At 41.0% G+C, this 14,686-nt stretch overlaps 2 protein-coding genes across 4 annotated transcripts in view; one reads left to right on the top strand and one right to left on the bottom strand.

Moving 5' to 3' along the window:
- The window catches only part of SLC25A12 (solute carrier family 25 member 12), a 181,889-nt gene extending 169,370 nt beyond the window's left edge, over window positions 1-12,519 (bottom strand). The window contains exon 1 of the mRNA XM_059928093.1: window positions 12,394-12,519. Coding sequence (XP_059784076.1) covers window positions 12,394-12,411 — 18 coding nt within the window. The 5' untranslated portion in view covers window positions 12,412-12,519. The remainder of the gene's footprint in view (window positions 1-12,393) is intronic.
- Window positions 12,520-12,671: 152 nt separating this feature from the next.
- The window catches only part of METAP1D (methionyl aminopeptidase type 1D, mitochondrial), a 78,589-nt gene continuing 76,574 nt past the window's right edge, over window positions 12,672-14,686 (top strand). For 2 of the 3 annotated variants that reach the window (XM_059928096.1, XM_059928097.1), the window contains exon 1: window positions 12,672-12,734. In XM_059928096.1, coding sequence (XP_059784079.1) covers window positions 12,695-12,734 — 40 coding nt within the window. In that variant the 5' untranslated portion in view covers window positions 12,672-12,694. The remainder of the gene's footprint in view (window positions 12,735-14,686) is intronic. The other variant, XM_059928098.1, reaches the window with a different exon arrangement.

Below are 14,686 nucleotides of genomic sequence, written 5' to 3' on the forward strand. Positions count from 1 at the left end.
CTACAACTTCTCTGTGTTTCCATATGCCTTTACATCTTTATTGTAATACATATTTCATTCTCCTTGTATTATGCATTGCAGTGGTGTTACACAGTGCATTAATTCATTGACTTAGGCAGAGCTGTCTATATATATAAAAAGTAGTATGTGGGCTTCCCTGGTGGTGCAGTGGTTGGGAGTCTGCCTGCCGATGCAGGGGACACGGGTTCGAGCCCTGGTCTGGGAGGATCCCACATGCCGCGGAGCGACTGGGCCTGTGAGCCACAATTACTGAGCCTGTGCGTCTGGAGCCTGTGCTCCGCAACAAGAGAGGCCGCGATAGTGAGAGGCCACGCATCGCGATGAAGAGTGGCCCCCGCTTGCCGCAACTAGAGAAAGCCCTTGCACAGAAACGAAGACCCAACACAGCCATAAATAAATAAATAAATAAATTTTTAAAAAGTAGTATTCATACAGTACAAAAATGCAAAAGGGCATACTGTGAAAAGTTCCTTGCCCCAGTCCTCTAGAAACAACCACTATTTCTGAGAGCTTGCATATCTTTCAGAGATATATGCATAAATGAGCATATCTATATATTTTTATGTATCATATGGTAACCTCCTACAGATATTGTTCTCTAACTTGCTTTTTAAACTTAATGATATCTTGGTTTTGGGGGTTTTTGTTTTTTTCTTTTTTTTTTTGGCTGTGCCATACGGCTTGGGGGATCTTAGTTCCCTGACCAGGGATTGAACCTGGGCCCCCTGCAGTGGAAGCTCAGAGTCCTAACCACTAGACCGCCAAGGAATTCCCTAAACTTAATGATATCTCGGAGATCATTAGAGCTATGGCTTCATGGTATCCGTTGTATGGATATACCATAAGTTACTCTACCAGTCCCCTATTATTTAGGTTGTGTCAGTATCTTCCGTTACAAACAGTGCTGCAGTGCATGTTCTTGTACATGTGCTGTGCATACATGTGCAAGTATACTTACAGATTCAAGTCTAGAAATCATGGACTTTAGTCTGACCTCATTCTTAAAGTGACCATACTGCTGTTCACAACAGTTAAAATTATTAACACCAACTAAGGTTACAGAAGCATAATACTGTATCAATCTGGAATCAGCTATGCAAACAAGAGCATACTGGACTTCTCCAACCATCCTCCTAAACTACTAGAAATATGAAGTACCTTAAAGGCACGATGATAATGCTTAGGCATATGCACATGACTTTCTTTTTGTTTATTCCTTTAGTCTTGCTTAGCTCTTCTCAAACCTTATCATTGCAGAAGAATTGCTCTACAGCAGGGTTTCTCAACCTCAGCACTATTGGCATTTTGGGCCAGATCACTCTTTGTTTTGCCAGGCTGACCTGTGTATTGGCTGGTTAATAGCACCCCTGGCTTCTACGCACTAGGTGCCGGCAGTACTATCCCCACCTCCAGCTGTAACAACCAAACATGTCTCCGGACATCGCCACATGTCCTCCGGGGGACAAAATCACCCTTGGTTAAGAACCACTGCTATATGGGATTGAAGATTCACCCACATTAAGCACTGACTCTTTTTTATTATGTAACATGGACATAGTACAAAATTCAAAATGAGTATTTGATAAGAAGTAAACTGCCCTCCCTTCCACGCAGTCACCTAAGTCACTTATCCAGAGGCAATTACTTTTCCCAGTTTCTTTTTTGTCCCTCAGAGTTAATTATCAGTTTGCAGACAGCCATCATTTTTTGTTTTAACACAAATGTTGATATACTACATGCAGTACTTGGAATCTTTTCCAGTTAAATTTAACTCATATCTTTATTAGTGCATATCAGAACACTTCAATTCTAAACACCTTGATTCTAAACAGCTGTTGGATATTTATTCCATAGTTTGGTTTCAATGTGTTTAACCCAATCCTATATTGATGGACATTTAAGGCAGTTTCCTATTTTCTGCTCTTACAAGCAGTGCTGCAGTGAACGTTCTTGTGTACACCTCATTCTGTACATGTGGTGGGGATATGTATGCAAGATAGTGATGGAATCGCTGAGTGAAAAGGCATGAGCATTTTGGGGGGCTTCCCTGGTGGCTCAGTGGTTAAGAATCTGCCTGCCAATGCACGGGACACGGGTTCGAGCCCTGGTCCAGGAAGATCCCACATGCCGCAGAGCAACTAAGTCCGTGTGCCACAACTACTGAGCCTGCGCTCTAGAGCCTGCATGCCGCAACTACTGAAGCCCACGTGCTGCAACTACTGGAGCTCATGCTCTGCAACAAGAGAAGCCACCGCAATGAGAAGCCCGTGCACTGCAAGGAAAGCCCCTGCTCACCGCAACTAGAGAAAGCCCATGCACAGCAACGAAGACCCAATGTAGCCAAAAATTAATTAATTAATTAATTAATTATTTTAAAAGGCATGGACATTTTACATTTTGGTACATTTTGCACACATTTGAGACAATAGAGAAATTTGAATATGGACTCTGTATTAGATGATATGGAATTTTGTTAATTTTCATCGTTGTGATAATGGTACTGTGATTGTGTAGGAAAATGTCTTTATTCCTAGAAGTCACATGCTAAACTATTTAGGAACAGAGTCATGACATCTGCAACTGACATTCAAATGGTCCAGGAAAAAAGTATGTTTGTGTAAATGGCACACACATACATACATAGACATATGTACATAAAGAGAAATGAAGCAAATATGACAAAAGTTTTAAATTAGTGAATCTAGGTGGGAGGGATATACAGGTGTTCACTATGTGATTCTTTCAACCTTTATGCTTTTATGTTTTCAAAATAAGACTTGGGAAAGATATTGCATATGTGAAATAAAAACAATACTATGAAAAAGGAACAATCAGTGAATAAGAAAGAGCTCTTAGAAATTTAAAATGATTGTTATAATTCAAGCAGCAGAAACTTGGGGTATAAAGTTGAAGAAATTCCCCAGAACATCAAAAAAGAGAAAATATGAGAGAAAAGAGAAATCAATGTGGGAAATCTGATAGCTGGCTTATTTTCAGACAGGAAAAGCAAACAGAAGGACATTATCAAAGAAAGGGAGGACAATTCCTCAGAGTTGCAGACATGAATCTTCAAATGAGAAGAGTTCACTGAAGGTGGAGCAGGATTAAATCATCACTAACATTTATGAAGCACTTACTATCTGCTAAGCACTTACAACAGTCATCTCAGTTCGCACAACAACCCTCAGAGGCACACGTGGTATCCTCCTCGAGTGAGGTCGAGGGCGATTATTTCGCCCAACGTCACACAGCTAGTAGGTGGCAGAGATAGGATTTTAGCCCAGGCAGTATAATTCACTTGCGTTTTTAACCACTATACCACTTATCTAAAAGGATCCACGTGTAGACTACATTATTAAATTTCAAAACACTGAGCATAAAATAAAAGTGCTAAAAGCTTTCAGAGGGGGAATCTTGGGAGAGGAAGGGGAATTTAAACAGCACCAGACTCCTTATCAGCCATACTTCATGCTAAAAGACAATGGAACAATGACTTCAGAGTTCTGATGGAAAATGATTTTGAATCAAGAATCCTACACCCAAGTGTGAGAGAAAAGAAAGGTGGTTTTGGAAATCTATGAAATCAGAAAACTTACTTCACACACTTTCTGATGAAGTTACTAGTCGATCTATTTCAACGGCATGAAGGTGAAATCAGAGCATGTAAGATGTGGAGTACAGGAAATAGTAAAACTATTCTGATTCCAATAAGAAAAATCTGAGGATGGCAACTGAATAACATGTCTACAAAAGTAATTGGTCCAAATTAGAATAGGAAATTACAAAAAAAGTGTAAAGAAAGTCAGAGTCTAAATATAATAAACTATAATTGACATGGCTTTGAGCAGTAACTAGAAACGAAAACAGTTCAGATTGGGTGAGTCGGGTCAAACTGGGAGACAGTAGGATGGGAGACTATTGCTTTTCGTTGTAAACCTTGTTATAATTGCATGTTTTTTAAAACCAAATATGTGTTACCTTGATATAAAATTTTGTTTAAATAATATTGTTCAGCAACTGAAGCTCCATATAATTGTCAAATAAAATACAACTGTAAACTAAGGAAATTTTAAAAACAAGTTTATCTGAAGCAGGTAAGTGGCACCTTTAAACAGTGAGATTGTGCTCAGCCTGACTTCCACAAAGCAGAATTTGCCAAAAGAAAAGACAGTAAAGAGCTTTCTTTAAAAAAAAAAAAAAAAAAGAAGAAAAAGGGCTATACTCAGTTCTTTTCTTTGGAAAGTGATTCTCCAGGGAACCATAGTTTACCATATACTTTATTTGGCTACCAAAAGCAAACTGTCCCCATCTTTGACACACTGGCCCTACGAATCAACAGACACTAAATGTAAAACCAATGCTTTGAAATTTTTCACGTCATAATTTGGGGGGCTTTTCATTAACCCTGTGGAGAAATATGCAGTAAAAGTGTAATGCGGTCTCATGAACATCTGAAGAGCTTTTGTGTGTAAAATCCTACAAGAAATGCCTCATAAATGTCTTATAAAACAAAAAATTTTTAAGACCTCCGGTGTTACAATGTACACAGGCTGGAAAAGGGGCGAATCTTCTCTCCTACCACCTTTCCGGGCCTCACTAGCTTTACCTTAAAATTGGAAGGGGTAGGGTTCTAGTTGGATTAGGTGATCTTTAAAGCCCTTTCCAGTTCTTCAACTGTATTCTCCCTCTTCCAACTCCATAAAAGACCAGTTGGAAAACGTGCTTTGGTTAGACTCTCAGTTCACCTGGACAGTTCTTTAGATCTTTAATGAATAATACTGGCAGGTGAATCTGTGCAGAAGTCTTGGGCTGCGCAGTGTGTTTGCCTAGCTCTCTGAATCCCCTTTGTGAAGGCTGTGGGGCCACCACAGTGAGGCTTGTTTGCTCTCTGCTCCTGGAGCAGCTGCCGCCTTTCTTCCTTTATCCTTTCTCCAGCAAAGGAAAACGCAGTGACGTCTGTGTGTGCCTCAGATGAGGAGAATGCTCTCCAGACAGGTTATTCTCGGGTTAAAGTGGATGGGGGAGCACAGAGGGGCTCAGCTCAATGGGAAGAGAGGTCGAGGCAGCATCTGCCCCCTTGTTTGTTTCAACAGCTTCCGTCCTGAATACAGAATCTGTTGAGTGAGAGGCGAGTAGAAGAAGTTAAGAAATGCAATTTAAGCAGTAGTGCATTTCTGCTTAGTTTGTCAGCCAGTTTGGGGAGTGGAGGTGGAGAGTGGGAGAGGGAAAAGGGACACACAGGCTAGTTTTCTTTTTCTATTATTAAATCCCTTGTTATTTCATAATCTCCACTTTGGAGATTCTTACTGCAGTGTAGTCTGCATAACTGTTCACTGACCAAGGAGTACTGCTTCATACTTCTAGGTAGGAAATGTCAAAATCACAAATATTTTCAACCTCTGATCTTAGTGGTCCAACTGCTTTCTATATGAACTGGTCTCACATAACCCTACAGGACACTGTTTACTCAAACACACTACAGTAAACACAGAACCATAAACCCAGCAGAAGGGTAAGCAAAGACGAAAAAATAGGAGAAGGTAACCAGGAATGTACCATCATTTCAGGAGGGAAAGGGAAAAAACAGTAAGAGGAGTAATCTTATAGAAGGGTGGAAACATTGGAAGAAGAGAAACAAGGGCAGAGTGAAGGCAAAAGGAAAAGAGAATGTACAGTAGACAGCAACAAAGACATAGGTAATACTATGCATTCCTGTCCTCTCACATGTGGTTTGCCTAGTCTGTCTTTTATTCTATATAGATGTGTGACTAGTCACAGTAAAACAGGTAACTTCCCTTAGAAAGTTCAGCAAATGGTATATGCACAGAAAGAACTCTGGATGAATACATATCAACGTATTAACAGTGATTACCTGGGAAGAGCTTTTCTGGGGAACTTCTACTTTCTATATTTTACACTTCCGTATTTTTAAAATGTTTTTAAAGAGCACATATTACATACATGTGTAAACAAAAAAGAAAAACCAAAACAGACTTTAAAAAATTCTAACAATGAGATCGAGAGCGTTTTCCTTTCTCTTTTTTTACAAATGTGGATTAGAGATGGTAAAGGAAGCATTATTTCCCTTTCACCTTCATCTTTGCAGGAAGGATTTTAACAGGTGCAAGTTCCTGGGAATTTATATAATTAGAGTTCAGCATTTTTCTCAGTTCTTGGCAGCCAGGGATAGCCAAAATCTGTGACCCCCTCACACCTGGTGTTGCCCCTAAGAGGCTTATAGTCTCAAGAGTACTTGGTCTTTCTTTATGGACAATTTTGTGAGCATGTTAGTCTCAGCTTTCCAATTGGCTTCCTAAGAACAAAAGTAGTATCACATCTCCTTGGAGCCTAGAGTAGGCACTTAAGTATTTATTGATTGGCTGATTGATCACTAAATTCTCTTGGAAACTTTTTGCCTTTCTTCCTTACTCTGCATGGAATTCTTCATTCTCCAGAAGTGTGTAAGCAGGTGCTACTTTTCCAGGGCTTACTAATTGAGAATGGATGATAGTCGATAACGGTACACGTTTTTATTTAGATTTCATGGGGCAAATACACCACTTCTGCTTTAACCCAGCTTCCATAGAGCCAGTGCCAAGACATGAGGTCAGGGAAGCCCTGTCCCTCAAGATAAAACTCAACAGCCACTGTGGAAAATAGTGCGGAAGTTCCTCAAAAAACTAAAAATAGAACTACCATATGATCCAGCAATTCCATTTCTGAGTATATATCCGAAGAAAACAAAAACACTAATTTGAAAAGATACATGCACCCCAATGTTCATAGCAGCATTATTTACAATGGCCAAGAAACAACCTAAGTATCCATCAACAGATGAATGGATAAGAAGATGTGGTATATGTACAACAGAATACTATCAGTCATAAAAAAGAATGAAAGTTTGCCATTTGCAACAACGTGGATCGACCTGGAGGGTATATTATATTTACTGAAATAAGTCAAACAGAGAAAGACAAATACTGTATGTTATCACTTATATGTGGAATCTAAAAGATAAAACAAACTAGTGAGTATAACACAAAAGAAACAGACTCACAGATACAGAGAACAAAAGAGTGGTTACCAGTGTGGAGAGGGAAGGGGAGAAGGGCAAGAGATAGGCGTAGGGGATTAAGAGGTACGGGCTACTATGCCTAAGGTAAATAAGCTACAAGGATACATTGTACAACACAGGGAATACAGCCAATATACTATAATAACTATAAATGGAGTATAATCCATAAAAATTTTGAATCATTATGTTGTACACCTGCAATTAATATAATATTGTAAATCAACTATACCTCAATTAAAAAAGAAAAAGATAAAACTCAGATGCATCAGTGAGTGAGGTCTGGGACCACGCTCATCCTCTTCCTTATGGTCTTCCCATCTCTTCCCTCCCTTGGCCCCTGCCACCATTCCAGGTGGCCTGCTGCTCCAACAATGTACAGGCTGCTATGCTGAAGCACTATTTCTGCCTACAAATCTCCCATAATATCTTTCAAGCCAAGAGGTTGGAGCGGCTTTAAATGAATGTGGGCCAGACTGTGCCTGAGAGCAACACCTCCCTTGGGACAAAGTTTGGTCTTACCCTACAGCTAAGTTAGCCCTATCTGATCCCATTCCACTCTGCTTAATCACAGTGACAGGCTGCACGGGAGGGTGCAGCATGCTACTTGCTGAGCCCGCTTGGATTAGGCCTATAAATGGCTGGAGAGCCACAGAATCTTCAGAATTTCAATGTAGGAGGGGCTCAGGTAGGGCAATCTTGTTAGAAGGGGGTGGAACTTAAAGTTTCATTTGCCTAGGAATTACATGGTCTAGAAAACATCATTATACAAATCAAAAATGGGGGGGCAGGAGGGTCACACACGATGCCAGCCCCCCTCCCCTGCCTCCTGGCTTCCTCTTGACACCGCTAGAGACGAAGGAAGCAGGGCACAAACAGCACGGACAGATCCTCTTGCACGTGACACTACTTTTCCTCAAGAAAACACGGAGCATTTACACATTTTCTCTAAGGGTCCCCCTAGATTACCCAGTAACATCTCCATCATTATCTCAAGTGATTTGTATAGGAAATGACATTCTACCAGAAAGTTGGCTGAGAGTGCCCTAGAAACTTTCTGCCTGAACATAGAATAATTTGAAGCTGGACCTTAACTTTAGAGGGGTCCAGTCAGCTTAGACAGCTCCTTGTTATATGTGCAGATTATGTTTATGCAGGACTCCAAGTTCTTGGAAAGAACGTTCATTTGACTTAAAAAAAATGTAGAGTAGCCCCCGCTCACCGCAACTAGAGAAAGCCCACATGCAGCAACAAAGACCCAATGCAGCCAAAAATAAATAAATAAATAAATAAATAAATAAATAAAAATTTTTAAAAGCTTTAAAAAATGTAAATAAATAGAAGTATTTCCTCACAATAAAATCGAACACATTGGAGGGCAGGATGGGAAATATTCTTCTCAAGCCATAGAGTAAACTGCTAAGAAACGATCCTGATATTAAACCAAAAGGCTAATTTTTCTGATTCAGATGGCAAAACTGAGAAGCAAGCTCAGGAAGGGAGAATGAAGGTACCTGAGGCTAAATGACAGCCCTACTGAAGCTGTGCAGGCCCCAGGGCACCAGTTTCCCCCAGCAGGCCACAGAACCGGCTTTGTGCCTAGTAGGAAACACCACTTTATTTCAGTTAGTCTTATGTGTTCATATGTAACAAGCTTCTTCTATAGATATGTAAGCACCTTAGTCTTTATTCTGTAGTCTATGTTTTTAAGTATCTTGCATTATAAGTAATCTTCATAAGTACTTAAAAATCTAAACTGTGTAACAAGTTACAGGATGATGTATTACAAAGCAAAATTTATTTTTAAAAGGACTTACTGGGACTTCCCTGGTGGCGCAGTGGTTAAGAATCCACCTGCCAACGCAGGGGACATGGGTTCGAGCCCTGGTCCGGGAAGATCCCACATGCCGCGGAGCAACTAAGCCCGTGCGCCGCAACTGCTGAGCCTGCGCTCTGGTGCCCTCGAGCCACAAGTGCTGAGCCCGCGTGCCACAACTGCTGGAGCCTGCGTGCCTGGAGCCCATGCTCTGCAACAGGAGAGGCCGCCACAGTGAGAGGCCTGCGCACCGCAACGAGGAGTGGCCCCTGCTCGCCGCAACTAGAGAAAGCCTGTGAGCAGCAACGAAGACCCAACGCAGCCAAAAATAAATAAATAAATTTATAAAAAAAAAAAAAAAGAGATTTACTTCATGTAGCATAATCCCTAGAGCATTTTAAATTGTTAATCTGAATTACAAATTCAGTATCTACATTATAGAAACCAATATAATTTCAATTTTATCACAAACTTATATACAGCTTTTGAAAAAGTTATGTAATATAAGTCTAAAATAAACTATCATTAAGTAGAAGAAGGAGGAAAGAAAAAAATGACTTTTTAAAAATGAGAATGTCGGAATTTATTTCTGATTTATTTCTTTAATAAAAGAAGATTAGATTTTAAAAGATGCTAATATGACAATCTTTTAAAAACCAAGGTAAAAGACCTATAAAGCAATAATTAATCACAATTAATTAAAATATTTTAACATTTAAGAATGAATTTCTGGACACAGAAACTGAAGGTATTAGGAAGTTATACTTTATTTCTTGAACCCTGGTTTTGAAAAATTATTCAACTTTTTTTTTCAAGAAACACAAGTACAAAATCTGAATAATGGTGGGAGTTCAAATCAATGAAGTGCCACAACATAATTAACCTTCATTTCACGATGGGAAGATGGGCAGAAATGGAGTAGAGAAGTGAGTCAGTAGTAGTTACTCAACTAAATGAAAGCAATCTAATGCCTTAACACCCAGGATCATAGATGTTAGAATTGCCAGGGATCTTAGATGTCAGGGGTCCAGCCCTTTTTTATACCGTTGATCAGTATGCATATATCTCATAAATTGATGATTTTGGAGGACACATGCTGGCAGTTCTTAATCTTTCTAAGGTCAGAAGGATGTGATGAAAGAAGCTAAATCAAGAATCGGTGCACAAGCTATCACCTGTGCAAGTTCATATCTGCTTCATTTCTAGCTCATCCTGCATATCCACATCCTTGCTGAACTTATTGGAAATTTCCTCACTGGATTCCACTATGGTGGTGCCACCTGAGTTCTCATAGTGTTTCCTTTTCCTTTTCCTTCTAGTTGCAGGGGAATAAATTGTGCATTGGTTTTCCAAGGATTGGCTGAGCTGAATCACGTGAACATGTGTTCTATTTCAGATGTGTTTGAAATTGGGCTTAATGCCTTCTGACATTTCTCTAGGGACTTCTAGGTTTCTTTTTTTTGCACACTTCTTGAGACTCGGTGTTCTGCTAACTCTCAGGCTCCTTTCCTGAACTCAGATTGTTGGCTTCAGTTACTCTGAGGACAGATTAGCACGTTCAAAAACTTTCTCCTTGGAATTGATCTGCATTTGAAAAAGGTGGGGCTTGAAGTCACCTGAAAGAGTACTTTTCATTCTCATCCTTGTATATTTTATTTACATCAGTGGAAAACATCTTTTCTTTTTATCTTTCAAGGTAACCCAAAAGCATACAAAATGGGTCTCCAAGAAGTATAGATGTGTCCTCTAATGAACTACCCAAACTCACTCTTGTTTTTCTCTTTCTGACTTACTTCACTTTGTACGACAGACTCTAGGTCCATCCACCTCACTACAAATAACTCAATTTTGTTCCTCTTTATGGCTGAGTAATATTCCCTTGTATATATGTGCCACATCATCATTATCCATTCATCTGTAGATGGACACTTAGGTTGCTTCCATGTCCTGGTTATTGTAAACAGTGCTGCAATGAACATTGTGGTACATGACTCTTTTTGAATTATGGTTTTCTCATATTATGGTACCTACATACCCAGTAGAGGGATAGTCTGTCATACAGAGTGAAGTAAGTCAGAAAGAGAAAAACAGATACCGTATGCTAACACATATATATGGAATCTAAAAAAGCGGTACTGATGGACCTAGTGGCAGGGCAGGAATAAAGATGCAGACGTAGAGAACGGACTTGAGGACATGGGGGGGAAGGGGAAGCTGGGATGAAGTGAGAGACTAGCATTGACATATATACACTACCAAATGTAAAATAGATAGCTAGTAGGAAGCTACTGCATAGCACAGGGAGATCAGCTCAGTGCTTTGTGACCACCTAGAGGGGTGGGATAGGGAGGGTGGGAGAGAGGCGCAAGAGGGAGGGGATATGGGGATATATGTATATGTATAGCTGATGCACTTTGTTGTACAGCAGAAACTGACACAACATTGTAAAGCAACTATACTCCAATAAAGATGTGAAAAAAAAGTAAAAACATCAGGACTATGTAGTCATTAAAAAGAATCAGCTCTAAGTGTTCTGAGATTTGATGTTTATGAGTGGAAAAGCAAGTTGCAACAGTAAGTATGTGATTCCATTTAAAATCTTTACACATATTTGCCTGTAAAAGGCATGGAATGACACACACAGTGGCTGACTAAATAGTGGGATTGTGGTGTGTAGAGAGGGTGAGGAAGGGGATTTACCCTTTCTTTAAAAAAATCATTTCTGAATTGTCTGGGTTTTTCACTGAGTGTGTAGTTAAATTCTTAAATATTAATTAGGAGACATCACACATGTTCACCAAGAATCCTTATCAATCTTTACTGCATTTGGAGACTGTTACATTCTTGGTTTGACTGGGTCCATGCAGAGTTCAATTCCTTCACCAGACATGCCTTGACTATCAGGTTCTTTGCTTGGTACCAGGCTACCAAGATGATTAACACCTGGTCCATGACAGAATGGAAATCTGCCCCAGAATGCAGATAAGAGGAACAGCGAATTTGGTAAAAATGGACACTGTCATCACTAGGGATACATCAGCTCCCTCACTTGGTTCATAACTGGCCTTCTGTAGGCTTCATCTTTCGGCAGCGCAATTGGCAGACGTCATCCTCTCATTGTTAAAAGTCAAATTTAGGATTAAGACTCCACTTAATACCGCTGAGCTCGAGGTGTCCTTGGGGAAGGAGAAGTCCCCTGAATATACCCACTGTGGTACCCAGAATAGATTTTGCAGCTGCACACAGATCCTGTCTTGTCTGTTGTCTCTGCTGAGTAATGTAGATTCTGGGACAGCAAAGGGGCAGCTGGTGACTTTGAACCAAATTTTACCTTTCAACTGAATCCAGGGAAATAATTTGCAACAAAGAGCAGACGATGCAAAGTGCTATGTTGAACGCTAGATTGTGCTTTATTTTTTCCTCCCAACTTTACGTTTCCATGCGCCAAAATGTTGATGCTACAAATATTGGATACCACGCTTACCTGACAGGCTTCTTCCATCCCACCTGGGCGCGGGGGCTCAGAGCGAGCGCGCGAACCGCGGCTGGAGCCCGTCTCTCGCGGCCGGAGCGGGCTCGGCTGGCCGCGGGTTCCCCTACTGGCCCCGGTGCCCGAGCCGCTCCGCCGCCTGGGCTCCTGCAGTCAGCCCCCGGCGCGCACGCGCACTCCCCCTCTGGCAGCCTCGGCACCTCCGGTCTTCGGCAAGGCTGCGACTGGACGGCTCCAACGGGCGGGGCGGGGCGGGGGAGTGGCGAGAGCTCGCGGCCACGTGACCGACACCAACATGGCGGCGCCCAGCGGCGTACACCTGTTCGTCCGTAGAGGTAAGCACCTGGAGGACAGCCTCGCGGGGCTTCTCACTGTCGCTCACTGGGTACGCAGTCGGGTTCAAAGGAATACACGTCCGCGATCAGACATCTCGGCGCACACGAATGTGCTTTCAGTTCTGCGGACACACGCAGACACACTGCCACAGGAACATACCCACAAGTGTTCATTTGTCACTTGCCCAGATCACGTCACTGCGTGGCATCTATTTGCAGTCCCTCCTTGAGATTTATGGGACATTGTCTGAGGTTTTCTTCGCCCACGTCAGTTGTGTGATTGCTGTAGCAAACTTTTTTATTCCTGCTGCGGAGCAATGAACCTACTGTAACTGAAATGCGCCTGGACACCCAGTTGCCGCAGAGAAAGCAACTTGTATCCGTTGGCATGATACAACACGTCTTTTGGGGAACTTGCAAAATGTGATTATTCTCTTCCATTGACTTAAAGTTAAGAAGAGGAGAAATTTTGTCTGGCTAGCTTTCAGTAGGTGTTACTCTTGTGGGAGTGGTGAGATTTTAGTAAATGTGCAAATACTTTTGCAGGTGAATCTTTGTTGGATTTGAACCGGTTTCTGAATCTTTGTTGGAAAGAACTAGGAAGTTGTTTCAAGGATGGGGGAAGAAGGGAATTAAAATATTTTCAAGGACTATTTAGGTTTCAGGAATGTAGGAACAACAGTCCTGTGAGGCAAATATTATTTTCACAGTAAATAGCTACCGTTTATTAAGTGCTTTTGAAGTACCTGATACTGTGTTAAGCACCTAACATATGCTAGCTACCTTTTAAAACCCAGTGAGTAAGGCATTATTCTCTGCTGATGAGAAAAGTGAGACAAAGAGGTTAAGTAATAAGACTAAGATTGCACAGATTGTAAGAGGCAAAATGGGCATTTGAACATGGCACTGATTTCTTTCTTTTTTTTTTTTTTTTTAAGTGCTCATTCCTCTGCCCTGCGTGGCATGGTCTCTTCAGAGAAGTCAGTGTGCAAAGTTCAGATGAGACAGGACAAGTATGATGAGCATGTGTGAGAAGTAAAAAGGAAGATGTTTCTAGAGAGGAAGGAGGTTGGTAGGCAGTTAGACCTCAGTCTTTCAGTGTAATACAGTGTTAGTGGAGATGACTAAGGAGCCACAGGAAGATATGAGGTGAGAGATGTGTAAAGGGAAGGTGATGTAGGCAGTATTTTGGACTGGTTGGAGGGGAGAGTGGAGGCCAGTGTGAGAGTACAGCCTTGTGAAAAGAGCACCAATTTACATCTCTTAAGATCTGGGTTCCAATCCAAACTGTTTACTAATCAAGTTACTTTTTTTCTGTTTCCTCTTTTGACAAGAATTAATGGCGTTTAGACTTCTTTTTTGTGCACTGCAGGTAATGGTGAAGAGGATCTGTGCAGATAGGCAAGGTAGAGGAGGAGCCAAAACACACACACACACACACACACGTGTTATATACACACACATATATGTATGCATATGTATATAATCTCTTTGCAGAGTATAGAAATAACATATTCATCTTTTTTGTCACTTATGATTTTGACAAATGGTGGTTCAGACAATCTTGGAAAAAGCTATTACAGAAATAACTATAGTAACCCATCCCACTATACCCCACAAGAGGGTTATCTTCTGACTAGAAGAGGGGGATCTTCTGATTACAAGAGGGAGGGAAAATATGTCATCAGGAAGAGATTTAGTGATAGGGAAAGGCCCCTTTATGGGCTATTCATAATTAGTTTTATTATGCATTGCAGACAGGTTGTCCTGTACCACCTGCTCTCCGCCCCCCAAGGTTGAAAATGAAGGGTAAATTTATGAAGGGTCCTTTCTTTTCTCTCTTCCTCCTTTTCACCCTTTTAGATTGATGTAAATTAATCCACTATAAGGCTTTATGTGCCATGATTTATCATCAGCATCTATGTGCACCTTTCCCTCTTGGAAAATGGGAG

Source organism: Balaenoptera ricei, chromosome 7 (assembly GCF_028023285.1).
Source record: "Balaenoptera ricei isolate mBalRic1 chromosome 7, mBalRic1.hap2, whole genome shotgun sequence".
In the NCBI taxonomy this organism is placed as follows: Eukaryota; Metazoa; Chordata; class Mammalia; order Artiodactyla; family Balaenopteridae; genus Balaenoptera; species Balaenoptera ricei.